Source organism: Eublepharis macularius, chromosome 6 (genome assembly GCF_028583425.1).
Source record: "Eublepharis macularius isolate TG4126 chromosome 6, MPM_Emac_v1.0, whole genome shotgun sequence".
NCBI lineage: Eukaryota > Metazoa > Chordata > Lepidosauria > Squamata > Eublepharidae > Eublepharis > Eublepharis macularius.
The window spans coordinates 86,462,727-86,490,540 of NC_072795.1; the positions used below are offsets into that span (position 1 = coordinate 86,462,727).

The 27,814-nt window shown below is 40.1% G+C and overlaps 1 protein-coding gene across 5 annotated transcripts in view; it reads left to right on the plus strand.

Annotated features, from left to right (window-relative positions):
• The window catches only part of PLEKHA1 (pleckstrin homology domain containing A1), a 60,402-nt gene that overhangs the window by 16,348 nt on the left and 16,240 nt on the right, over positions 1–27,814 (plus strand). For 4 of the 5 annotated variants that reach the window (XM_054982296.1, XM_054982299.1, XM_054982300.1 and 1 more), the window contains exons 2-10: positions 2,055–2,215; positions 3,394–3,450; positions 7,548–7,593; positions 10,184–10,281; positions 12,560–12,691; positions 16,096–16,233; positions 19,907–19,975; positions 23,137–23,201; positions 24,837–24,900. In XM_054982296.1, the coding sequence (XP_054838271.1) occupies positions 2,075–2,215; positions 3,394–3,450; positions 7,548–7,593; positions 10,184–10,281; positions 12,560–12,691; positions 16,096–16,233; positions 19,907–19,975; positions 23,137–23,201; positions 24,837–24,900 (810 nt within the window). In that variant the 5' untranslated portion in view covers positions 2,055–2,074. The remainder of the gene's footprint in view (positions 1–2,054; positions 2,216–3,393; positions 3,451–7,547; positions 7,594–10,183; positions 10,282–12,559; positions 12,692–16,095; positions 16,234–19,906; positions 19,976–23,136; positions 23,202–24,836; positions 24,901–27,814) is intronic. The other variant, XM_054982301.1, reaches the window with a different exon arrangement.

Consider the following 27,814-nt stretch of genomic DNA (forward strand, 5'->3'; position numbering starts at 1 on the left):
CTTGATTTTTTGTAGATCAAAACACTGGATTCCGCGCCCCCCCCCCCCAATACTGCTGGTGCTGAATCTCTGGTGATTCCCCCCTCCTTTCTTTTCACGTTTTGAGTGCTTCCAATAAGACAATATAAAAAAAATAAATCAAAGACATAAAACTATTCTATCTTCTAGGGAAGGGAAATTTTCCTTTTTAAAAAATAATGTGTAAAAAGACGTTTATTTTCCATAGTATTTTCAGTGCACACCTATTCTATTTTTCAGTTTTTTTAAATCAATAATCATTTTTTAATCTGCTTGATTCAGCTAGCACTCTAGCAGGAGCAGAATATAAAATATTTACTGGCCTGTTTTCTTGGAAGGGAAAACATGATTATTACTTTTAAAAAACAATTTTTTTGCAGGCATATACTAACGTACTGGCATAGATGAACAAAAACTTACTGTCTCAGAAAATAAGACCATTGAACTTCTGTATAGAACAAAGGAATACATTTATCCTGGGAAGAACTTGTTTTGGAGGGTGCACCAAATATATTACCAACATTCCAAAAATCTTCATTCCTGTTGGAAGACAACTGGAGTGGAGCTTAATTGTGGAATAATAACAGAACAGAACTGTGAGAATTTGCTTGTTCCTTTTAAAAGCCACTTTCATCCTACCTGCCTGTATATCTTTTGGCAACTCTTAGCTGCTCCTACTGGTCCACCATTTTCAGTATCTCTACCTAGCTCTTATAAACAAGCATGAAAACCTTGCTGTATTCAGCTATCCAAGGTACTTTCTCAAGATACTCCCACCCTCCATGGCCTCCTCCCTTTTAGTGATGACTAACCAAACAGGACTGTACTTCAGGATTCAGCCTCCCCCACAAAGGACATTTAAAATGCAGTAGAACAAAGGATCTTATTTAATTGCATGCTTTTATTCGGTTTGCCAACATACACAATAGAAATTGCTCCACGCAAAGCTGTTAACATACCATCTACAAGTATACCTTCCTCATATTCTGAGCAAATTGCTTTCTCTTCCAAGATAGAGAATGAATTATGTAGCTATGTTCATGCATTTCTTCACAAGCTCTTATTTTCTGGCTGAGAGAGGATAAAGTTAGGAAAAGTGGAAAAATGGCAAAAGAAAAAGACGGATGTTGAAGGGTTGCAAAGAGATTTATTTTCTTTCAAAAGGAAGAATTTTAGGCATTTACTACAAGTCTCTAGACAGAGAGAATGGGGGAAGCTGACTGTCCTTAGCTAAGAATGAGGAGGAGACTTACTCTAGTCTTCTCTTGCATAGGGTTCCCTTGTAGTGTATTGCAGATGACCAATAGCAAGTGGGCTGTTTCTGTAGTGAGGCTTTGCCAACAGCCTGGCAATGTTGAAAACCTCATGATAATATCCATGGGTTCCTCTGTTTGACGGGGAGCAGCAGATCATTTATGATTTATGAACAAACTGGTCTATTATATATGTCTGGTAACAAACCAGGGCGTGTGCGATATACAGTGGTTTAAACAGTTCACGGTTTATAATGTAAGAATGTAGCCAGAAACTATTTTATATTTCAAATTACGTAACTGTTTTAACACCTGCTCTTTTAAAGAGTGTCTAAACTGCAGCAAAATATAATGAAAGGTTGATGGAACTTCTCATTTTCTTTATGAAACTGTTCATTCCATAAACTGAATAATTTCTGTTGCCTTTTTCAGTCAAGTTATGGGAAACAATGTCTCGTAGTATTTGAAGCACCCAGTTGTAAAAATGCAAAGTTTAATATCTAATCAAGTTTTTGAGAGAGTGAAATAATATACTGCAATGTATTTTACTTCTCATAACAAGGAAGAGTGGTGTTTGGCAAGTACGTGTGTTCTGCATTAGTGTTTCTTTAAAATCCAGAGATAAAAGAACAATATGAATTATGGATCTAAATGTTTGTAGTACTTTTATGGAAGAGATATATGTTGATGTTTGAGAGATCCATGCTTTCCTGCAAATGAACTACAGAAAGTTGTGTTCATTAAATGAACTGTTGCTATAAATTTGTCACTTTTGTTTTGCAGTGTAATGTTTAGGTTCAGAAATGCCTTATGTGGATCGTCAGAATCGCATTTGTGGTTTTCTAGATATTGAAGAAAATGAGAATAGTGGGAAGTTTCTGCGGAGATATTTTATACTGGACACAAAAGAAGACAGCTTGGTGTGGTACATGGATAATCCACAGGTAAAATACTTTGAAGTTCTTGCTAAAGTGGCTTTTAAGCAGAATTTTAATTAGAAAAATTAATAACATTTTGTCTTTTATACTTAGCTATTCTGCTAGAATCACAGCATAAAATAATTTATTTCCAGTAGTTCAAGTAAATTACCATTTGAAACTTTAATGCCCTAGCCTAGCCCGTGAATACATTTATTTGGAGTGTTTTACTGAAATCAGTAGCTGCCATCCAAGAGTTGTGTAATATGCATTGAGTTTCAGTGAGAAAGATGGACTATAAATACAATAAATAATACAATAAAATGCCTAAGAGCCCTGTGGCGCAGAGTGGTAAGCTGCAGTACCGCAGCCCAGGTCCTGCTCACGACCTGAGTATGATCCTGGTGAAAGCTGGGTTCAGGTAGCCGGCTCAAGGTTGACTCGGCCTTCATCCTTCTGAGGTTGGTAAAATGAGTACCCAGTTTCCTGGGGGTAAAGTATAGATGACTGGGGAAGGCAAATAGAAAACCACCCCGTAACAAAAAGTCTGCCAAGAAAATGTTGTGATGCGACGTCCCCCCCTGGGTCAGTAATGACTCGGTGCTTGCATAGGGGACTACCTTTACTTTTAATACAATAAAATAAATGAACAATAAAATTAATGGCATTTGTGATATAGAACTTAGTATAAATAATTTTGTGGGGGTGGAGACTTTAGATTAGTCTCAGTTCCCTTTTCAAAGTAACTCTTAGCAACCACTTGCTCACAAGAGTCATTGACTATCATACAAAGCAGACATTTTGGGGGGACGTTTTCAAGGTTTTCACTGCTCTTACTACTAATCATTTAAAAAGATCTTGTTGGAAGTGGTGGTTCACTATTTGGGAGCTTTTGTGTTAGAAACAAAGGGAAAAGACTTCATTGCTAATATGGGTTTGGCACATGTAGATTGATGTATTGGATTAGAGGATGGTTCTTCCAAAAACAAAAAAAGACTGTAAGATGCAATAGCTTTTTTCTAAATGAACAAAACTGAAAATGTAAACACTGTACAGCCAAACGCAATTTAAAAAATTCTGCGAAAGGATATAGAGTAAAATATTTAGATATTTTAAATGAACTATTTTTAAGAGTTCATTTGCAAATGTAAAGGATATCTTTTAATTTATAGCTTTATATTATAATGCTATGTTCTTGAATTCAGAACCTTCCCTCTGGATCCCCCCCTGTTGGAGCCATTAAACTTACCTACATTTCAAAGGTATGTGTATGTTTCTCAAAACCAAATAGCATTTCCTAATTTACAGCAGGTTTTTATAATATTTTGAATAGTCTAACTAAATCAGTTATAAGTTGGAGCTATAATTTAACACCATATTCCAGGAACATTTCTTTTTGGTTATTGCTTTTGATAATGATAAAGGTTCAGAAACAGTACAAAACTAAGCTTTTGAAATTACTGCACACTGTATACACAAGGGAAAAAATTGTTTTGTACAAATGTTCATTTTAATATATCCTGTTTAAGTTCCTCCAAGGAAAGCTTTTGTTTAACCAATAAAAGTAACTAGTGTGTATAGAGAAATATTTCGTATGTCCTTATATGAGACCCTGTTACATAGGGAAATTCCATGGAAACTGGTCCACTCCAAACCACATAAAGACTATAGAGAGAACAATAGACTTTCCATTTATCTTTGTTCTATTCCCCTGTCACTTTTGTTTTAAACTGAGTCTCCAGCCTTTCTTCAGTGAAGTAATTTATGGCTAATAATTTTTAAAATTAAGTAAAATGTCAGGGTAGTTGTAATGATTCCAAGTAAATGTGTGCATGTGTTTTTAAATGCTTGGTTTGAGCTTGGTGAAGAGTGAGGGTGAGAGAGAGGGAAGAGTGAGTGATGTGATTGGTTGGTAACTGAGAGTGTGGGCGGAGTGAATGCAGTTTGAGACTGACAGGGCAGAGAGAAAAGTGTCAGTTAGAAGAAAGCAGGCTAGCTGTGTGCTGCCTGAATATGTTGAAGTGTTTATGAGAGAAATATAACCTGTGTGGAACCTGAACTAAGCATGTTTGTGAAAGGACACTCAGTCAGGGAAAGGGAGGCCAGCTGTGTGCTGCCTGAGCAGGTTTAATATTTCTGTGAATAAGAGTCAGAGGAAAGCAGGCTAGTTGTGTGCTGCCTGAGGAGTTTTAAGCATTTCTGTGAGAGAAATATTGAGTTAGAGAAAGAGGCTAACTGTGTGTGAAGCCTTGGAAGAGATCTGTGTGAATGAGAGTAAATGAAGTAACTTTAAGAACCGAGAACTACGTTTATGAAACCAATACGCTTCTTGAAAAGTAAACATTTATTTTGTTTTGTTATATCCCAGAGTACTGTCATTGTTATATCCCATTCCTATCCTCAGGACCACATAGAACCACGAAGGAGCCTGACGCTTAGGAACGTTACCAAAGGGAAAACTTAAATAAAAAATATTGGAATACAATATTCCTGGTGGCAGCAGACTACCCAGAGGGTTAAGGGATAGATTAAAAGAAAAATCTACCCTAAAGAAAGTAAAGGTCGTAACAGTAGTACTTCAGACATGCTACCTATGATGTTCTTTTTCGTACTTGCTGTTTTACCTGCTCCATACTTGCTGTTTTACCTGGGCATTCTTTGGAAATCTAAAGGTTTTTGCTTTCAAGAACCACAGCTCTCTTCGTCAGATGCATCTGACAAAGAGCTGTGGTTCTTGAAAGCTTATGCCTCAATAAAGTTGGTTAGTCTTAAAGGTGCTACTGGACTTTTTACTGTTTTGCAACTACAGACTAACATGGCTAACTCCTCTGGATCTAAAGGTTTTTGTTTGTATTAGTAAATAACTTTCCTTTTCTGAACATTATTCTTAAAGGCTGCATTTAGATATCATAAATAATCCATACTTTCTTTGTGATGTAAAAAGCCTCTCATTCTCATGCTCCATCTCTCTTCCCATTATGTGCAGAGGTGCAATTAAAGACTAACCTGTATCTAATCTTCAGTCTAACTCTGATTGTGATGTCTGAATTCAGATGTCTTAACATAACCTGTGGCTCTTACCCTCCTGTACAAATAGCTGCCCCAGTCTCCTAATTTTGGCTGCTGATCATAGCCACTCCAGCAATCAGGCAGGCGAGACATGCTTCTGTTTGTTTGTGAGATTGAAAGCTAAACATTACCCTAATGCTTTGGCTTTCTAATTTCTGGATTCGTTCTTGGGTGTACCTATGCCCAAGTCATGAATTTCAGACTTGGCTTAAGTAAAGTTATATTTATTAGCTTTAAGGAGTGTTGCAACAGCGTAAGGCACTCATACACAGGCAACAGACATAAAACAAGAAAACCTTACTGTTGCTACTTAAAAGTCTGCCTATCTAAAAAGAGCTTGCTACCTTAAGCATATCTGTTTGGCATCCATTTGGTAGAATGCGTGCCCCCTCCATGCCTACTTGGTCTGGCATAGGGACATGCTGAGGGGAAAGAATAGTGAAAGGTACTGGATGAGCTGAGAAGCCATCTTTTCTAGAACTCAGTGCATCACCCGGCAACTCAAGGGCCAGTCAGGGCCAAGCTGTTAATTTGCGTTTCAGCTGTGTGAAAATCTAGGCAGTAAGCGTGGAGCTTCTCTGAGAAAAGCCTCCCAAGGTCAAATAACTGGGGAATTCAGACTGCACTGCAGGTGTTGTTGATCAGCTTAGGCAGCACATTTCAAAGTTAGGCCAGAGCCTGAAAACACTTATAACATTGGCTTAACTGGCAGCTTCCTTACACCTCCCCATTATGGCACATAGCCTGCTGAATGTTCAAGCTCCTGCCTATCAGGACTTGGCAACTGACCTCATCATATATGATTTCAGGCTTTAGTCAATGGTTCCCCCTGCTGAGAGTCCTGTTATATGTAGGCAGCCTCTGGGTTATGCCACACCTTCCATGAAGTGCTCTCTTAGTCTCATGGAGCACCCTGGAAGACATCTATCACCCTGTATTTTCCTTTATCCCCAAACAGACTTTTGAAACTTTTGTGTGTGGGGGGGGAGGGGGGAGGCAGCTCCTGGTTTTATCCTCCAGTGCTCCTGGACTCAACTTGGCTCCTTCATCATGAACTAGTTGCCCCGTTTGGACTCAGGACTAGACTCTTTATACTCCCTGAAGCTTTGTGTCATCTTGTCAGCATGTTGCTTGGCTATTGACATAACTTCTGGCTCTCAGCAATTCACTTCTGATGGAGACACCCAGCCCAGAACAGGTCCCTGGGGGGAGAGTCACTTCAAGGTCCCCATCATACTTCATAAATTGGGGGTTGGTGTATTTCAAATAAGCTTAATCCCAATTAGTGGGAAAGAAACCACTGTTTGTTCATGTGCTGAGATTTGGATGTCACAATAAATTGGAGTGGTTAAAAAGAGGAAGTCTTCATAGTTGTTTTATACTTGAGAGGAGAAATGTAGCATGTGAGCCTGAAGATTTGTTCACTTCAAAAACAACGTTGGGCTTGTTTCTGACATCTAGAGCTAAACTGAAAAATGCAGAATTGGAAGAGATCAATTCTCTTTTCAAAGATATAATATTTAAAGCGAGAGAGCTAATTTTATCTGTCTGTAGTTCCCGCTTTACTTTCTTTATGTGATTATAAAATGATATTCAAATTTATTTCTATTCCATCTCATTACAGAAATGCTTATTTCTGTGCATTTTCCTTATACTATCATAATACTGAAGACAATGTGCTACTGCTCAACTCAGAAAAGAACCATTTTGCTTCCTGCAGTGTTGATGATCTCTGTTTTCAGTTTTGTAACTTTTTAATATTTTTCCCAACTAACAAAAACTAACAATGCAATCCTAAGGAGAGTTACTCCAGTCTAAGCCCATTAGTAACTCTCCTTAGGATTGCACTGTAAGAGGAGTACCTTGGGGTGCAGCGGTCACTGCCCAATTTAGTCATGGCCACATTTATAACTCCAAAAATGCTTAAAAGCATTTTATGATTCTAAACTTTATGACTTCAATAGAAAGTACCATTTTGTACATATAATTTTACATTTGATAAAAGGTATAGCATAGATGGAAATTTTGAGGGAAATTATTGGTTTTTTTCCTTCAAAAGGGCTTGTGGTTCACATTTCTGGAAATTTTTTCTGTCATGCTAGGCCTGTATATAGACAACTAGTATACCTTGTCTACTACTGCTGCTTATGTGTTAAAATAATGCATGCAGTTATTCTAAACAAACAAATTGTATTGAAGGCTGTCTTTATGTTGTGCTGTATCAGATTCATAGCTTATGTTTTAAGGAAACTGCAGGTTATAATGCATTAACATTTGTTATTTCTGTTAGGTTAGTGATGCAACTAAGCTAAGGCCAAAGGCAGAATTCTGTTTTGGTAAGTTTTTGGAGCTTGTCAGAAATGTATTTTAAAAAACTGTATCCAGGATATGTTTCACACTTCCCGAATTAGGCACAAATGGAAGTATCTTTTTAGAATAAAAGTTTGTATATATTTCATGTTTCCTTCCTGCTACAGAGAGGAAAATGTTCATATATTTTACAGATGAAGCCTCTTTGGCAGTACTTTAAGTGCTGATCATGTAAGAAATGGCAACTATCAGAGCATTTTTGAAATTTTGAGAAGCTGTTTACATGTGTTTGTGTGTGTGTGCACGCACACACGCATGTAATTTTAAAATAAACTTTAAATTAATATGTGAGTTCCCTGCTACAAAATAATTTTTGGCTCTCAGTGTGAGATTTTGAGCTGCCATATTCTCTTTGGAAAATCGCAGACGCTCTTTAGAATTATCTGTAGTAAAGAACAACTTGGAAAGCATTTTTAATAGGCATTAATCACTGTGTTTTAAAAATGCATGCCAAATTGTTCGTGGCTTTTCTGAACTGGATTGATATTTTGGAGGTGGGGGGAACCCCTACATGCAGCTCCTTCTAGATTTCTTCTTGAAAACATGGGCATTATTAAATATGCTGCTGATGGACATAGATGCTGTAATGCATATATACAACATCCATGTCCAACAATATCAAGGGGGTGGGTGTGTTTTTTAATGCATGTAACTATTGAGTCTCTATATATTGAGTATCTGTTGATTTCACAAGAGCATAAGATCCTGCCAGTATTAAATATGCTTACACTAGGCTGTGAATGTATTTGAGCCGTGTTCAGAGCAGCTTCAAAGAACCAGCAAATGGTGGCTCTTAAACTGTTGTCTGTAGCTACCCTCACATATTATCTTGTGGTCACTACTTTTGTAGTCTTACAGCAAGGCTGAGGGTTCCTGACAGTAAGTAAGGCTGTCATCACACAGGCCCTTATTTCGTCAGTTTTGCTCTAGAAATAGTTTTTTCTGTTATCGTTATTAGAACGGATTCTTCCATCTTTTGATGACTGCTTGCACTTCCAGTCCACATTAAAAGGGAAAAGCGCAATTTAACGGTCAGTCAAAGTGCCTCTGGAAACGGCCCTAAAAATCCCGCTTTTTATTTTTTTATTTTTTTTGCATATTTGTGCTATATCACTCTTCTGTTATACCAATGTTGTGCTGGGCCAACCCAAAAGCCAACTGTGATAGGTAGCAGAGGTTTCCCGCCCATGGCAGAATAGTGCTATAGCGCTATAGCGCTATAAGGCTGGCGTTTAAAAAAAAAATTACTTTGAGGCTTAATTGCGGGTTGCGCTGGGGCTTGTGGGAGTGTAGGGCATGAGAATCAGAGTTAGGTGAGACAGAAGATTGGGGAGAGAGAGCGTTTTGGTGTTGCAAAGCGTTCATAGTTGATCCAGGGCATTCACATGGAAGTGGATAAAGACGACATAAAGAGTCACAAAGCGTGAATTGGGGAGAATGGCGAAATCGCAAGAGAGCTGGAATAAGGTGAGCATTCAGTGGGAGATGGCGCTAGTTTGGCGCTAAATTTATGGCCGTGTGACAATGGTCTAAGTGTGTGGCTACAAATGGAGTAGTTTTCATGTCAGAGTTTGCTGGGGTATGTGATCAGTTACAGAAGCACAGTAAAATTCATTACTTTGTGTCATTGTGCTACTGAAACCAGCTTCAAATACATTTCTTGTAACAGATGGCAGTCACAAGTCACAAAGTTGTCTATAGCCTCTCTTGAAGAAGATAAACTCTTATTTACATCAGAATTGTACAATTTTTGTACTGTTGCTTTTCCTGTGCTAAATTACGAATGGTATAATGTTGACTAAGTAAATTAATGGGATTACAGAAAAAAGTTATCCACACACACATTCTGTGAAAGCGAAAGAAATTGGATGGGTTGACCTTTGCCTGAAATCATTCATAATGGATTCTGTTCTTGTCATGTTAGAGACACGCCTTCTTGCTTGCTGGTGTTCTCTTTTGCTTCCACGGGGTTCAAGCACTGGTTAAGTGTAATGCAGCTCTTGTACACCTGATATTGTGAATTATAAATAGCAGTTGTTAAAAAGCCTGTGTAAACTAGGACAAAGCACTTCATGCTTCTAGAATTGAATAGGGCTATTATTTCAGCATTTTTCATCCAGTGGGTGGCTAGGTTTCATTTTTGTAACAAAGCTTTTTTAAAATAATGTAAGCATCTGAGACAGCACTAGGCTCAGAAAATTGTAAAAGTGTTCCTTTCCCACAGATTTTGCGTAATATAAATAAGTCATGCATACAAGCAGTCTTCCCTTAGAACTTTAAAACTGCGTAATTTTTAAAGTTTGTTGGATGTCTCATCTTTTTGATTGTATTGATTTACTCTTACTCCACCTTGAGTCTCAGTGAGACAGGCTAGATGAATAAAAACGCTTATGCTCTGTGTCATGTTTATATTTGTGAGTTGAGAGATAAATGTTGAAAGCAGTCTATATTGAGAAAGGTCGTGCTGCTGAATTCTGTTAACATTTCTTAGATAAAGAAAAGTGTAACCCTGTTTTAGCTAATGCTGTGCATTATGTCTTTCACTGTTTTTACCAGTCATGAATGCAGGAATGAGGAAATACTTTCTACAAGCCAATGATCAACAAGACTTAGTTGAATGGGTAAATGTCCTAAACAAAGCTACCAAAATCACAGTAAGTATCATTTTTAAGTACTAGAGTCAATCTCTGTAGATACTTGGAGAAATCAAATTTTTGATTGCACAAAGTTTTGCATTTTAGAAGGTTAAAGACATGGATCTGACAGATCCACTTTTTTGGTGCTTCTGCTGTATTGTCTGTTACATACTATTTTTCTTGCAATATAGGGCAATAATAAAATAGAAGGGGATTTATGGGTAGCATGTTGATATAGGTCTGGGGAGGTGTAAAGGATGGTGAGAAAAGATTTGCCTGGCCACTAAAAGCCTCTTCCAGTTCCTCTTCTTGGCTCATGGTTCTACAAACACTGTCTTTTTTTCTGCCTTCACATAGATAAGAAATTTAACCTAGTTTAAAAACAGTAATGTCCGGGATTTTCTGTATGCACCAGATATGGCACTTGAAATTCAATTTTTTCTATTTGTGATCTAATCAGCAGTGCAAGAAGCCACTGCATAAACAATATGAAAATAAATTGGTAACTCAGTTACCATGATAGGCCTCTGTATGACCAGCTATCTTTAGACTGTTAAATGAGGAATATTTAGTCAGAAAGGAGCAGTTACGACTTTTTTTTTATTTTAAGCTATAACAACAGAAACTTATAGAGGCACTACATTTAAAGTTAGATTAAACTAATAGATATATTCGACGTATGTAAACAGCACAGCTAAATTATATAATAGCTCTCATTTCCTCTACTTGTTTATACCCAGACTTTAGTATGAACAATTTTTAATTAATAATTTCTCCTGTGTTTTATCTTTTTATCTTTATATCAAGTTACCTTAATCTATCTTAGTTTTAACTTAAGTGATCAAAGAAATCTTTCCATTTTTTCACAATTCAGCTATTGGTCTATTATGCACATAAGAAGTTAATTTGGCCATAGATGCATATTTGTAGATCTTGTCTATCCACTCTAATGTGTCAGGGCACAGATCTGTTTTCTATTTCGCTGCATATAGCACTCTAGCTGCTGTCACCATGTACCGGAGAAGGTCTCCCTGTTATTTTGTAACATTATTTCGTAAAATGTTTAGTACCATATTGTTCAGATTTAGCTCAAACCAGACCTTGAAAATCTTCTGCATGTTTTCATGTATTTTTATCCAGTATTTCCGTGCTTTCTTACATGTCCACCACATATGATAAAATGTTGCATCCATGCATTAACATTTCCAACACTATCCATTATAGTCCTTATTCATTCTCACAATGTCTTTGGGAGTAGTGTACCATTTAAAAAACATTTTATACTAGTTCTCTCTTAACAGCTGACAGTCTGTACAGATTTGACTTATTTTGACATTTTTTTTTAACATTCGTTTTGAAAGTTGCCATATTGTATAATCTGAAATACTGGAGGGGGAGAATTAGCAGATGTGTGTCTTGAGTTAGACTGAAATCACTCTTGCATTGTAATCCTTAAAGGTTGAGGCACCATAGTTAATATTCCTGTATGTCCACTGAAACATTCAGTTGGGAGGGTCATTTTATTTCATGAAACTTGGAGACTATTTTAAAGCTAAAAAGACAGAGAGCAAGTACTAGCATATCAAACAGGATCCAGGAGCTATGATACTTTAGACTTAAAAATGGTAAGAACATAGGTGCAGACTAAATGTAAAGCTACAATAAACCTATTTAAGAAATAGTATGAGAGCAAGCTATAGAAGTAACTAGCTCTCATGGTGTTCTAAATATCTCAGAAATAATTTACATACCAGAATGCCATTGGGGCAATGGAGACAAATTAGAAAGCTGCATTAAGTGCTTCATAAAAAATGACAGCAAAAATTAATGAATTCTTTTACAGTCTTGAAACCATGAGATGGAGAGAAAGCTATCCCTGAATAATTTTTTGTAGAGAACCTCAGTTCTAGAGGTACAGGATGGAATAACAAATCTTTAGGGCTAGATTTCATTTGTGAGTTTAGTAACTCAGATAATAAATTGCTAATTTTTTTACTAAAATATATAATTTATTAAAAGCATGTTGGTTGCCAGAGTGTGGTAATACAGCTAATGTAATGCATGTATTTTAAAAGTTCCAGATAATGCATATATTTTAAAAGTTTCAGACAATTCAGAAAAGTAGTAACATGTTTAACTTATTTTCTTGGTGAGTTAGTGGAAAGTGTTAAGCTAGAATTAAGCACGTAGAAGTCTTATTAAGCTTGGGAATTAGTAGTTTTTGCAAAGGAAAGTCATGCCTTTTTAACCCATTTGACAAAATCCTGAAAAAATTCTTATATGCACATACTTTCAGGTACCAAAGCAGGCTGATTCATTGTCTCAGACTGATAATTCAAATCGTCAAGCTGAAAATGTGGGGATAAAGAAGCAGATGTCTTACAGAACGGATATTGTTGGTGGTGTTCCTATAATAACCCCTACTCAGGTAATATAGTGTTAATGTCTTGTCTTGTTATTGGAAGTACTAAGGACAGTATGCTGCCCTTTCAGTTCATATATTTCTTGTGACACAAAACCTCTATTTATTTTTTATTTATTTCATTTATACCTCTCCTTTCTCTGCAATAGGGACCCAAAGCAGCTTACATCACTCTCCTCTCCTGCGTTTTATCTTCACAACAACCCTGTGAGGTTGGTTAGGTTGAGAGAGTATGACTTGCCCAATGTCACCCAGTGAGCTTCCATGGCAGAGTGGAGATTCAAACCTGGGGTCTCCCAGATTCTAGTCCAACTCTCTAACCACTATTACTTGTGAATAGAGATGGACATGGAACAAAAAAACCCCGAACCACGTGATTCGTGGTTTGTAGCATTCCACAGAACATCAAACCACTAACGTCCAACCTTTTACCAGTTCGTGGTTCGTTGTTTCATGGCATTTCAATCGCCCTGCACTGGCTGCTGAAGCCAGTGAGGGGCATTTGAAACAGACAGCCCCTTTCTTCTGCCTGGTAGCAGAAGAGAGAAGCTGTCATTTCACAGACCCCCCCCCCCGCGCGCTGAAACTGGTGCGGGGTCTGTGAAACGACAGCCCGTTTCTCCTGCTGCCAGGGCTATCAGATTTACAGACTCCACACTGTTCCAGTGTGGGGTCTGTGAAACTGACAAGCCGGGCAGCAGGAGAAAGGGGCTGTCAGTTTCACAGACCCTGCGTGGTGTTCAGCTGATGGGCTGAAACTGGCACGGGCTGTCAGTTTGTCAGTTTCACAGACCCCGCACTGGAACCGGCACGGGGTCTGTGAAATGACAGCTTCTTTCTCCCGCTGCTCTGGCAGCAGAAAACTGTTATTTCACAGACCCCCCTCGCTGGAACCGGTGCGGGGTCTGTGAAACGACAGCCCGTTTCTCCTGCTGCCGGGGCTGTCAGATTTACAGACTCCGTACTGTTCCAGTGCGGGGTCTGTGAAACTGACAAACTGACAAGCCGGGCAGCAGGAGAAAGGGGCTGTCAGTTTCACAGACCCTGCGTAGTGTTCAGCTGATGGGCTGAAACTGGCATGGGCTGTCAGTTTGTCAGTTTCACAGACCCCGCACTGGAACCGGCACGGGGTCTGTGAAATGACAGCTTCTTTCTCCCGCTGCTCTGGCAGCAGAAAACTGTTATTTCACAGACCCCCCGCACTGGAATCGGCGCAGGGGCTGTGAAATGACAGTCTCTTCCTTCTGCTGCCAGAGCAGCGGGAGAAAGAAGCTGTCATTTCACAGACCCTGCTCCGGTTCCAGCATGGGGACTGTGAAACTGACAGCCCATTTCTCCTGCTGCCCGGGCTGTCTGTTTTACATACCCCGTACTGTTCCAGCATGGGGTCTGTGAAACTGACAAACTGACAGCCCGGGCAGCAGAAGAAAGAGGCTGTCAGTTTCACAGACCCCTCGCCAGTTTCAGCCCATTGGCTGAACACCGCGCAGGGTCTGTGAAACTGATAACCCCTTTCTCCTGCGCAGGGGCTGTCAGTTTCATAGACCCTGCGCTGGGTTCAGCCGATGGGCTGAAACTGCCATGGGGTCTGTGAAACTAAGAACTTGACCACGGAATGGCTGGAAAAATTCGTAAGTTCTGTAAACACATGTTCTGGGGTTTCGGTGCAAACGAACCAGCCATTCCGTACGGAATTTTGTTCCATGGTTCGTTTTGTGCCCATCTCTACTTGTAAATATTACTATCTTTATTGTAACGTGGGGAAAAGCTTAATATATGCATGATCTGCTCCTTTCATTGCAAACAAGAGGGTAGTCTTCACTTGTAAGAACTCAAAGTATGCATTTGGTCTATATTTGCAGCTATAAATTGGGATGGTTCATATTGATTAGCTTTTCTGTGTCTAACTTAGCAGAATAGCTTAACTTGATATAAAAGTATCTTTCTATTTGGTGCATGTTATTGTTTAATAGAAAACTTTTAAAGCGGAAAAGTATTGTGTACATGGGAAAATGTTCTCAATGGTTACAATTGAGTTTACGAGCATAGAGTATGTTTCTCATGACTGCAGATTCTGAGTAATTTATGAGTTAAGGTTGTAATTTGTGTTATAGCTGGTAGGCTTGTAAGAGATTTGGGCCTGATATTGAGTTGACAGTAGGAGTCCTGAAAGCCTGTCAACCAACTGCTGTTAATCATTTGTTGTTTAAAATATTTATATACTACCTTTCCACCAAAATAGGGCCTCCAAGGTGGCGACCAACAGATATTAACACATCAAAATAACATTTAAAATGTATATATATGTACAGTAAGAATATAGACATATACACAAACACACACAACCAGAGAGGAGGGACAATAAGAGTTTACCGGGGGCAGGATCATGATACTTGTCATATCATTGGGGAGGGAAAAATGCTGATTGAATTAGAATCAACTCAGTCAAATCTTAGGTATGTGACCACATATAAATGACATGGCTACAGAGAAATGACTTCATGTCCTTGAAATCTGGTAGTCCCAGATAAAAACTCCAGTGTTGCTCATACACTCATTTTTGATTGGGGAAGCTGGTGTTTGTCCACCTTTGTTGGTTCTTAGGAGTATTAAAATTGTTTCAGTGTTGTACTGGGCTGCCACATAAAATGTGATGTTGGCTCATAAACAAAAAGCTTTGCAGCAGATGCTGCAATAGACTTATTTGGCCCCTATTGACTAGAATCTTTGGATTATGTATAGTTTTCTTGAGGTCATGACCGCTTTACATTTAATTTTTTTTCCATTTATACTCCACTTTTTCGCCAAATGGGAATCCAAAGTGCAAAGTGGTTTGCAACATACTCCTCTTCTCCATTTTATTCTCACAACAACCTTGTGAAGTAAGTTAAGCTGAGAGTGCATGACTGGTTGAAGGTCACCCAGCCAGTTTCCATGGCAGAGCCTTAGTCTGATGCTGGCTGTTTGGACATGTCATTTCTTTGGATAGGAAACTGCAGTTTAAAAGTTCATATCAACACCTCTGATACAAGTGAAATTAAAACAACATCTCCAAGAGCCAGTTTGGTTTAATGGTTAAGAGCGCGGGTCTCTAATCTGGAGAACGGGGTTTGATTCCCCACTCCTCCACTTGAAGCCAGCTGGGTGACCGTGGGTCAGTCACAGCTCTTCTAGAGCTCTTTCAGCCCCACCCACCTCACATGGTGTTTGTTAGTTGTAGGGATAATATAACATACTTTGTAAAGCGCTCTGAGTGGGTGTGAAGTCATCCTGAACATTTGATATAAATCAAATATTACTATTATTGTTATAAGTATAAAACCTGAGTGAAAGTTATCCACAAGAATGATGAACAATTATTTTTCTTACTTTGCAAGCTACCTTTATATCATACGATTATTGTGTTTTAGAAAGAAGATGTAAATGATTATGGTGAGGGTGATAAAAACTACTTGAAACAGTGCCAAAGCCACCCTTACTATTCTGCTAAGCACCCCCCAGATAATGCTGTGATCAAAGCTGGCTATTGTGTTAAACAAGGAGCAGTGGTAAGTAATTAGAATATATTTATTTGATTAATGGGTTACATGTAGGGTTGTGCAGGGCCAGGTTGCTTCGGGTATCCCGCTTCGGGTTTACCCAAAGTGGGGAAAAAATCCGGAAATACCTTAATTCCGAAGTGGCAAGCCGCTTCGGAATTAAGGTATTTTACTCACTTCGGTATGCTCTGTAAATATTCGGAGCATACTGAAGTGAAGTGAGGCCCCACCCCCACCTCCCACCCACCCCCTGGGGCAACCCCTCCACCCCCACCCACCCCCTGGGGCAACCCCCCCCACCCCACCCACTTACCTGGTGGGAGGGTCAGCTGGGTGGTGGGCGGCGGCGGCAGCAGCACGAGGCCACAATGGCCTGGAGCCAGCTGGTCTGGTTCCTCTGCTGCCACACCGCCGCCTGAACCTGTGGGGCGGTGGGGAAGGCTGGAGCTGCCACCACCACCGCCTCTGGCCCTTCCTGCCCCTCAATTGGCCGCGGTGCGGTGGCGGCCATTTGAGGGGCCGGAAGGGCTTTCTCCGCCTCCTCCAGCCCTTCCTGACCCTCAAATGGCCACGGCGCGCTGCGGCCAATTGAGGGGCAGGAAGGGTTAGAGGTGGCAGCAGCTCCAGTCTTCCCCACTGGCCTGCAGGCTCAGGCAGCGGTGCGGCGGCCCAGCAGCAGAGGAGCCAGAGCCACCGCTGCCGCCAACAAGGTAGGTGGGGGGCTGGGGTTGGGGGTGGGATGATGTTTAAAGGGCCCCACCGCTGCTTGCAAGCAGTGGCGGGGCCCTTTAAACTCAGCCCTGAAGCTTTCTGAAGCATTCTAAATGCTTCGGAAAGCTTTGATTAGGGATTTCCAAACCGGGGCCAGCATACTGGTCCCGATTCGGATATTCCTAATCTTTACAGATCGGGTCCAATTTGGGTAATTTACTCGAATCGGAAACCCGAAGTGCACACCCCTAGTTACATGTTCTGTGTTATGCTACCGCAAGAGCATTTTGCCAGGGACAAGTACAGGACTGACTGCAGTAATTTTCAGAGCTTGAAGTGTAGGGTCATCTCTATATTTTCTTTTGTAATAATTTTTGTTAATTTACCCATGCTTAACTGAAATGCTTTGTGCATACATTCAAGGAGAGGGTTCTTTTTATAAATCTCAGAGAGAGCACATTTTTCATTTTTGTGTCTGAACAAGTAAACTGTAGTCCATGACAGCTTATGTTCGAATAAAATTTTGTTAGAATTTCAGGAGCCACTGGACTATTTTTTCCTCCAAAGTAATTGGAGCATAACTGCTTTAAGTAATAAATTACAGTAAAAGCTTTGTTATCTGGCTATTGACTATCCTGAACTCTCACTTATCTGGCATCATTTCCCACCCCCCTCAGTCCCCAGTCCCCATGTCTTTTCGATTGCATGCACAACACTCTTGCCTCTTCAGCCAGTTAGGTTGATGTCTCCCAATGCTTGCTGAGCTTCTGACCGTTGGTGCCGCCAGTTGACCATCTTTAGGTGTCTCCTTCCTCCTTAGCCTCAAGCTACTGGGAGCCAGCTCTTACCAAGGGTTCCTGGGCAACTGGCTCGCTTGCTGCTTAGAATGGCTCTGTGGCTCAGGGGAAGGAAGGCTGTTCCCAGTGGGGTAGGGTACACTTGCAGCAGATGCCTCTAGGTAGGGAGGTGGGGCACAACAGTAAGTTTTAAGTATCTGACACCTTCCCCCATTTCCCATAAGTGTTGGATAACAAAGCTTTTACTGTATTTGATAAAGCCAGATTACATTTGCTAAGAGACTTATATTGCAATCCTTAGCAGAGTTACTCCAGTCTAAGCCCATTGAAATATGTGGGTTTAAACAAGAGTAACGTTTCTTAGGGTTTCATTGTTAGTCAGAAACGTTTCTTTTATTCTGCAAACAATATTGTTTCTCACAATGTAGCCTGTACATGTTAGGCTACTTGGAACTGCACCTGAATGGTGAACTGTTCGATGTGTATTGTCTCACAATCACGCACCACTAATGACTTGCACTGCTACAGAAGCAAATGAAGCTATTTTCCAGCGGATACATATGAGATGGTTTACCAGATGGAGTAGCTACCAGGTGAAAGCACTTTCACTACCTTACCTTGGCAACAGAAGACTTGAAAGTGATACTAAATTGCGCTATTTGTTAATGTTGCCTATTTATTCTAATAAAGTGTTCGGTGTAGCCTCAGTTGGAAAGATAGTCAGTTGCCCTTTCATCCTGCTTTGAGAAACCAGAAGTAGGGAGTCTTCCAAGCTTGGAGGCCAAGCTATGGTATTTTTTTCTTTTAAAAAAAATTGTGTTAATTTAGTGGGTTGAATACAGTGATCCATCAGTGAAAGGCACTAATAGTGGTGGATCTTTCCCCTGATTTCTTCTTCCCAGTAGTCCCATCTGATAAGACCCACATGGTCTAATATGTCTGGGGGCTACAATGAGGAGGGGGTAAATTTACCCTTCTCATCTCTTCTAACCATGCAGCTGCACTGATGAAAGAAGGAGAGGGTTATCTTATCTCCTATACCGTGCAGCCTTTTAACATGTGCTGTGTGGGTCCCATGACCATGAATATCAGCTGTCCCAGTGTTGAAAAGGATTGCTGCAGAAAGAGGAAACATGGGAAAGAGAATGATAATTGAATCCATGGATTAGTGGATCAGATGTCATGTAATTATTGCTCTATCTGTAGTTTCACCTTTTTAGGAAAATTGAGAAGGGAAATGAATTATGTTATCAGTGTCATTAGAAGACTGTTTTACAATCCTGTCACACTGCAAGATCTTCACTGCTGTCTTTTCCTAGAACTTGATGGCATTGTAACTTAGGTTACAAAATCTTTTTGCTGCTTTCAAGTTGAAAGTTTGGGGAAGTGAGTTCAAGATGGGTAGCCATGTTAGTCTGTCTGTAGCAGTAGAAAAGAGCAAGAGTCTAGTAGCATCTATAAGACTAACAACATTTATGGTAGGGTATGAGCTTTCATGAGTCACAGCTCACTTCTTAAGATACAGCTAGAATGTGAGTCCATCTGTCCTTATATCTTGGGGAAAGGAGTGATTACAGAAACTGAATAACAATAGCTGGTGAATGACATTAGCAGCCGTGATTGGATAGGGTGTGGAAAAATCAGCATTGGTAATGAGACAGGAAGCCTGCGTCTCAATTCAGAGTAAGATAAGGAGTGACTGTCTGGCTGCCCTTGAGCATTCTTATTTATTTGAGACTTTGAGATCCTGGAGGGTAGTGATGATCACTTACTCATCAGCAATTTGATGGTTCCGTAGCACTTTTGTTCATTCTGATATGACCACTATGGTAATTGTATAGTGATCTGGACTAAGGATCTTTATCGGGAGAATAGGCAAGCATCTAGGTAGAAAAATATCTTATGTGCTTTGTGTGCTATCAGTCAACAACATCTATTTTTTCCATGCTTTGAGTGCTGTTCAAGTCTCCTTTCCTCTCCTGTATTCAATCAAAATAATTCTGAGCTAAAAAACTGAAATGCTCCCCACACCACATTCACTGTTATAGTAGAGAAATAAGCTAAAGTGTGGTCTAAATCTACTGAGACTCTAAGACTTCCATGAATAAATGTAAACATTTATGGTGCTTAGGAGATGAAATTAAATTACTAGGTTTTTGTTTTCATTTCAATAGATGAAGAACTGGAAAAGAAGATACTTCCAGCTGGATGAGAATACAATAGGCTATTTTAAATCTGAACTGGTATGTACACAAACATAAAATACTGCTTTGGAAAAGTGTCTGCATTCAGATTATAAATGGTAGGTGTAAATTTTGATGGATTGGATCCAGTGATCTCTCAGGAAAAGGCACCCCTCAATGTTAGATTGAATTGTGTTTATGCATAATTGTTTCACTTAATTTTTTGATGGAAGGCTTAGAAATATTGCTGTGATGTGAAAATAATTCCTCTCACGCTTTTGCTAACATAATGGAAAATAAGATGGGAGCAGGGAGTAGATTCAAAATTGTGGAAGTTAGACCATCCTTTCACCACCCTTACAGATACATCCCATGATGGTTTGTTTTCTTCTATGGATACACATATTTGTTCCACTTACAGTTATGGCTCCCTCTAACATATGAGTTGGTTTGTATATAACCCATTGCAGAACAGCAGTTTCCCCACTGCTATATCACAAACAATTTCGCTCAAGTTTGAAAGGTTACTTGAAACAGCACAATACAGCAGGGTAGCCACACACACACACCCCACCTCCCAGGCTTCTCTGGACCAGAACTGATACCAGTCAGGCAGAATGATAAACAAAAATAGTTAGCCAAGCATTTTTCTACATAGCCTTTCAAAACTTTCAAGCTTAACAGCCATTTCAGTAACTGACAGCTAAAGATCTGTGCTTCATTGCTTTCATTGTCAAATGGATGTCTTTTATTAAAACTAGTACTTATTCGGTGAAACAAATTATAGTACATTTATTATGAAAGAAAGAAGGAAAGGAAACTGAGTCAAAGTAATAATTGCTTTTGAGAGACTGAAACATCACACAAATAAAATAATTTAAATTACTTTGTCATATTCTTACTATGTATGTCATACTTATTAGATATGTCACTGTGATTCTCGCTGATGTATAACATTCTGAACAGCCATTAGTATATGATAGTCCAGAAAAACTTGTTTGGTAGCCTAATATGAAGGTGTTGTAAAGTATGCATCTGTTGATAGACTTTATATGGAAGAACAGCATCACATAAATAGGCATTTTGCTTTTCTTTCAATAACCACATGATGGCGTATGAAAAAGGCAAATGAAATACACGTTCAGTTTTTTCACACTTCAGAAGGACCTACATACGTGATTTATGTACCATATTAATCAAATCAAATGTGTTTGCTTTCAAAGCATGTTAACTATCCTGTTGATAGCATACTGTTGAATGACGTTCAGAAATTATTGAATAATTCTTGCATTAAAAAAATAAAATAAATTGCCTGCATAGTATTTTAAACATTGTCAAACATGTACTATAGCAAACTTGATTATGATGCATGTAAAGTATCTACAATATGATTTTCATATCAGCAGTTAATGTTTTGCCAGCACTACTTTTTTGTTACTCATCACTAGGGCTTTTTTTCTGGGAAAATTGGTGGTGGAACTCAGTGGGTTGCCCTCAGAGAAAATGGTCACATGCCTGGTGGCCCCGCCCCCTGATCTCCAGACAGAGGGGAGTTTAGATTGCCCTCCGCGCCGCTGGAGCAGCGCGGAGGGCAATCTAAACCCCACCCCCTGTCTGGAGATCAGGAGGCGGGGCCACCAGCCATGTGACCATTTTCAAGAGGTTCTAGAACTCTGTTCCCCCACATTCCCCCTGAAAAAAAGCCCTGCTCATAACTGTCAATGTGCTGTCAATTTAATGTGCAACAACTGGGAATTAGCATAGTCCTTTTCATATTTAATGCATCCTAGACTGAAAAGGCTGCAAACGATGCTCCCTGTCTATAGCATGACAAGTTGTGCAGGCTGAAATCTCACATCAGCTCCTGGACATATTCTAGATAGTTAAAATTATTTCTTTTCAAGTTGTTGCTTTCCTCTCTTCCTTGTTTCATGTCTGGATGAATTTAAATGACCAAGATAAAGGTCTGGTTTTACATCACTGATGTAAATAAAGCTCCAGTGTTCAAATTCATTTCGTGAAAATACGTTTACTAATTTGATTACTAAAATAGTGCTTTTACTAAAAAGGAGTGTAACCCAAGACCTGTGATTGTGTGGCCCACGTATCTTTGTATTTGATTTAACTACTAGATTTCTATCTGATTTGTTCCATATATACTTAAAAGAAACTAAGCAAGTTCGTTTACTTTGAAGACTTAAGTGCCCTGAACTCTACAGAACAGTGTTTTTCCATGTCATGAAAAAAGTTCATACTCTTTGCATAGCAGTCAAAATACTCATAACTGATAAAATAATAAATTTCCATTCTTTAGTTCAAAAGGCCTTTTTGTAACTGTACAGAGAAAGGCAGGCTTTAATTGAGGTAGATGTTTGATAGAAGGTGGATTCAATTTTAGATTGAATGTTGTCATTAATACTGTGGTATTACATATTAGTGAAATAGTTTTTTAAATGTCTGAATTTGATCCCCCCCTTCCCCTACCAATATTTTTGGAAATGGTAGGGACAATCAAGAGCTGCTTGGAACGACTGAGCACGCTCTCTCTTTGTCTGCCTCTACTTTTTGAATGCCCTGGAATAGACATTTGGACTTATTTAACTCGTAGGTGACCTTCAGGCTTTCATGAGAAGTTGGTGCTTAACATCTGTTCACCAAGAGTATTTTGCCAAGTGCTGACCACTTATTTGGGGTGATAATGGGTAAATCTTGGCAGTACCTTCCAAGTGAATCTCTGATGAATTTAATATCAGCCACTGTGAGCAAATACAGAGGAAGAAATGTACTTTAAAAATCAGGAGTGAAAATATACAGTGCAAGTAAATAACAAGAACTACAGCAGCACAGAAAAATCCAGAGATCCAAGACTATACAATCCAGGACTATACTTGCTTTATTTTGTCAAAACAGCTGAAGTGGATTCCTTTTAGTTGTGTTTGTTGCTGTGTTTTGCTAGTCATTTATTAGTATATTTGGACCACTTTTTTGTCTTAGGAAACAACATAAAAGAAGCTGGGTTGTAATCTTCCTTAAGTTAGCTGCTATTTAAAGTCCAGTTATATGCTTCATGAGGTTGCTCATAATATATTTATCTTTGTGGCCTGCATAGCCCTGGCTTTTTGATCATACAGATGTCATAGTGCACATCCATGTAGGTGTTCAAAGTCCTGATTCACTTGATCACAAAAAAAATTAACCTAGTGAAGCCTCTGTTTTTTCAGGATAAGGAGCCTCTTCGGATTATACCACTGAAAGAGGTTCATAAAGTCCAGGAATGTAAACAAAGGTGAGAGAAACTGAAAGTTCAAAAATCTAAAAAGGTAATAAATGATAGGTAGCTTGAACAAGAAAATCTGCCTACCCATTGCTATCTCTCCCTTTATTTAGTAATGTCTTCCTTCTTTCATTATAAATAAATCAAAACCTTTGAAACAAAACGTACCTTTAAGCAGAACTTTAAGCAAAACGTACCTTTAAGACACTGGATTGAATTTAGCTGCTATTGTAACAAGACAAAGCAGATCTGTTTGTTCTGTTTTTATTCCCCTCAACCAGCGTGACACTAGTTCTAGCAGAGCTGATTAGTGGGGCTTTTTTAAAAGGAAAGTTTCCCTTAATTGAGTATGATAAATCTTTGCTTAAATCAAGAAAAAGATGTTGCAAGTCTTTTGAAAATACGCGTTTGGTATTTGAATAAGGTCTGTGTGTCACAAATACAAAAAATAAAAATGGGTTTGCATATCATAGCAAGATTACCTAGTAATATGAAGGTATCCTATTAAGGCAGAGGTTCCCAACCTTTGTCATCCTGTAGATACCTTTGGAATTTAGGCACAGGACGGTGGCCACAACCACAGAATAGCTGCCAAATGATGTGGAGCCAACCACAAAATATCAGGGAGTGAGGTTGTGCATAACTTATCAACATTTCAGGAAGAAGCTGTACTCAACAAGATGCTTTTTAAAATGGACATTGTTTAAAATATTTTCTTGTGGACACACAACTTATTCTCAATCACTTAGTGAAGATCCTTGTACTGTGGTGGCAACTGCTGACAAAGCAGGGTTTTTTGAATCTATGCAGCCAGTCAGAAGCCCTGCTAGACAAAAGTCCCAGCTGGCCCCTCCCAGTTCCTCCTAACATTTGGATGCTAGGAAAGTTGTCAGAGGGTGTTTTGGTGCCCATAGGTGCCATATTGGAAACCCTTGTGGTAAGGCATTGTGATAAACGCTTTCAGAATATTTTTGGCTTCACTTCTTTGACATGATTAATTTGTGAATGTAAACTCTGCTTTACCCTCCAGGTCTGGATCTGTTAAAAGTAAATACAATCACATAACTTTATTTTCTTGTTCCAGTAATTACTATTTATTGGTTCCTTCTAAAGATTTATGAATATAAATCAAATTGGATGATCTAAATTTGCCAGTCAGCCATCAGTTGGATCCAGTGCAGTGTTTCTGTGACTCCAGGGACTTCTGCCCATGGAACATCCTATGGCAGCCCAGAATGCATCTCAAACTCCCATTCCTAGTGATCCCTTCTCCCCCAGGAGGAACATTTGGGGTTGCTATGAAAGGGATGAGTCACAAGAAGTCATTGTACCTGTGGGAATGCTGTACAGGATCCAACTCACATGTTTTCTCTACTTGAAATATGCATCCTATTTATATCCTGTTTACATTGTCTACACACAATTTTTGGGAAATGGAAACTCATTTACATATAAAAGATACATCATAAATACTGAGCCTTACAGTAAGAGGATTTGGGGTAGGTGGGGAATAATATTGCCATTGTGAATTAAAGTTATTTCAAGATAACTTTTATGTTCGTCACTTGAAAGTATAAAGGTGTATTGGATAAAAAGGTGCACAGTTGGTTTTAAAGAATTATAAATTAACTTTTGTGTGTTTTTCAGCGATATAATGATGAGAGACAATCTATTTGAAATTGTAACAACTTCTCGAACCTTTTATGTACAGGTAACAGTTACCTTTGTTAAACTATTTTTCATGAAGTATTCATTTCTTTTTAAAGGAGTGTGTACTTTTGAAAGGAGTGTGTACCTCTCAATGCATTACAATAATATGCAACCTTGTCAATGTAAGATGTACTAAGGTAGCATGAGTGTAGTAGTTTGCAGCTCTCTCAAGTATTGGGCATCTTTGCAGTTTTGCTTGTGGAAATCATGCTTTTAAATTCCATAAATAATACAGTTTTATGTGTTAAGTTATGATTGATGCATTTTATGTTGAAACAGTAGGAAAAGTTTAGATTTGAAAGGAAATTAAGCTCTGTATATTTCAGTTTTTTGAAAGAGGCCCCAACTTTTTTTCCCCCCTGGGGAGGAAAAACCAGAAAAAAAATTCTTTTGATTTGTCAGAATTTCTGGAAACTTTTCATCTCTAGCTGAAATTGTTCTACAGTGGTTCCTCTTCTATGTGATTGGTTGCTTCAAGAAGGTGGTACTGCAAATTGCTGTTCTACTAGTGACATTTATGTTGTGGAGTTTCACAAGGGTGGGTCTGTTCTGTGTCTTAATGCTGTTTAAGATTTACATTAAACCATGATAGTTTGTGGTGAGGGGTCATTAATAGGCAGATGACATTCATATCTGTTTCTCTATAAAATAACTCAGTTAGGTCTGTGGTAATCCTGAACAAGTTCTTGGAAATTGTAAAATGCTGGATAAGGGCAAGTAAAATGAAGCTCAATCCAGAAAAGACTAAAGTGATACAGGTCAATGATGAAGCTTCTCAGAAAATAAGGTTCTTGAAGGGATTTCACTTATCATGGAAGAGCAAGTTTGTAATTTAGATCTCCTGGTAGATTTTGGCTTGGGGCTGGAAACTGCATATTCTGGTGTGACATGTAGCATTTTCTGTTGGCTTTAGTTGATATGAGTGTGGTGGTTATGGGAGGAGGCTTAATAAGAATGAAGCTCTGAGATTTGCTACACAGCCAGCCAAGAAAGGGATTCAAGAAATTATCCTTCTCCCTCTGAGGCAGGAGGACATCTTGGGTGTTTCCTTTCGCCCAATCAGGGAGGCAGGAAGTTGAAATTTTCTTCCTCTTCCTGTTGGTGCCTGGAACACCCTGCTCTCCAGTTCTTTCCTGCCTCCAGGGAGAGCAGTCACTTAGACAGATTCTCTGTCTACCTTCCTTTGACTGATCTTACTCTCTTTCCCTCAGTTCTTCTTAGATCTCTTTCTTTCTTCCTCTCTTCTTAATCTTCCTTTGACTTATTACTCTCCGCTCTCTCCCTTCTGGTCACACCGCCGGAGGTCATGGACCCCAGGGACTCAGAAGGGAGCTTCATGGATGCCGAGGAGGAAGCCCCGGCAACAGTGGTCCCGGCCGATGGAACAGCGACCCTATCCGGCACCGTCCTGCCCCTCGGGCTGTATCGGTCTCCCGGCACCTTTCCGGCCGGCGAGCCGTGTAATCCCCACAAGAAGCATCGTGGATCGTCGCTGGAGCCGGGACCCTCTTCGCGCCATCGCTCGGAGTCCGAAAAAGGCGCCAAACGCAAAGCCGCAGAAAGAGCGGGAAAAGCCGGCGGAGCTCGCGTCTTTTCCCGCGCGGTTCAAAAAGACGTGCTTGCCATCCTCCCGCCGGGAGAAATGGCGGAAATAGCTTCTGGACCAGATGCCACCATTCTAGCTGCAGATGACACCACAGAAGGCGCAGGTAACGTGTCCAACGAAGTTGAACACTTCCTGCAAGGAAGCATCCGATCCTTCTTAAGGCAAGCAGTAAGGGAGGAGGTTGGGAAGGTCTGTCATCCACCTTCCAGGGCTTATAGCGACCGTGCCCTTTCTCCTTCCCCTCCCCCCAGTAAGCAGCGTCGGACTGCATCCTCCTGGCCCACTAAGGCGGCCCAGAAGTCGGCCCGGGTTTACCCCAGGGAACTGGAACAGTCGTGGGGGGGGGATTCGTCCTCAGAAAGCGAGGACGAGGCTGAAGGGGAATTCCTTTCTGAGGAAGAGGATGAGGACACCCTCATTCCAGAACAGTCCAATAGACTCTTTAAATTAGAAGACTATCAATATCTGCTTTCCAAAACCTTGGCAGCATTAGAACTTCAAGAGTCTGCAAAAGGGGGGGAGGAGGACCCAGACCCAAGCAAGGGATCATCCAGACCCAAGGGAAACAGAGAGTTTTTCCCTAGAGATAGCACCCCTGAAAGAGTCTTCCCCTTCCCGGAATACTTTGAAAGGCAGTTGAGGGCTGAATGGAGGGCCCCAACTTCTTCTAAACAGTACCACAGTTCTGTCAAAAAGCTGTACGCCTTACCTTCTTTTACCAACGAGTTTTTGCAGATTCCCAAGGTTGATGCACCTGTGGCTGCCCTTCAATCTTCTGGCCTACTGACGGAGGATGGTCAAGGTTCCGTCAGAGACAACCTGGACAAGAAAGCAGAGACTGCACTCAGAAGGGCGCATGAAGCCTCGACAATGGCAATCAAGGCTGCCTCATCTGCTTCCATCGTCTCCCGAGCAGCAGTGGTCTGGATTCGGAAGCTCACACAGCTGTTACCAGGCAACCGAAGGCGATTGATGGAGGGAGCGAACAGGATCCTGAAAGCAAGCTCTTTCACGGCGGATGCAACCTTGGACGCTCTGACTTTTTCCGCCAGAGCCATAGCCTCCACGGCGGCTGCCAGGAGACTTCTATGGCTGAGAGCCTGGCCGGCCGACTTGCACTCGAAATTCATACTTATGGCTTATCCCTTCCAAGGGGACAAGCTCTTTGGCGAGGCTCTAGAAAAGGTGCTGGTGGAGACGCGCGACAAGAAAAAGGCCCTTCCAAAGACGATCAAGAGAGTGGACCGTCGCGTTTACAACTCTCAGTCCTTTCGTTCCCAACATGTGCTACCCAGATACCGACAGGACA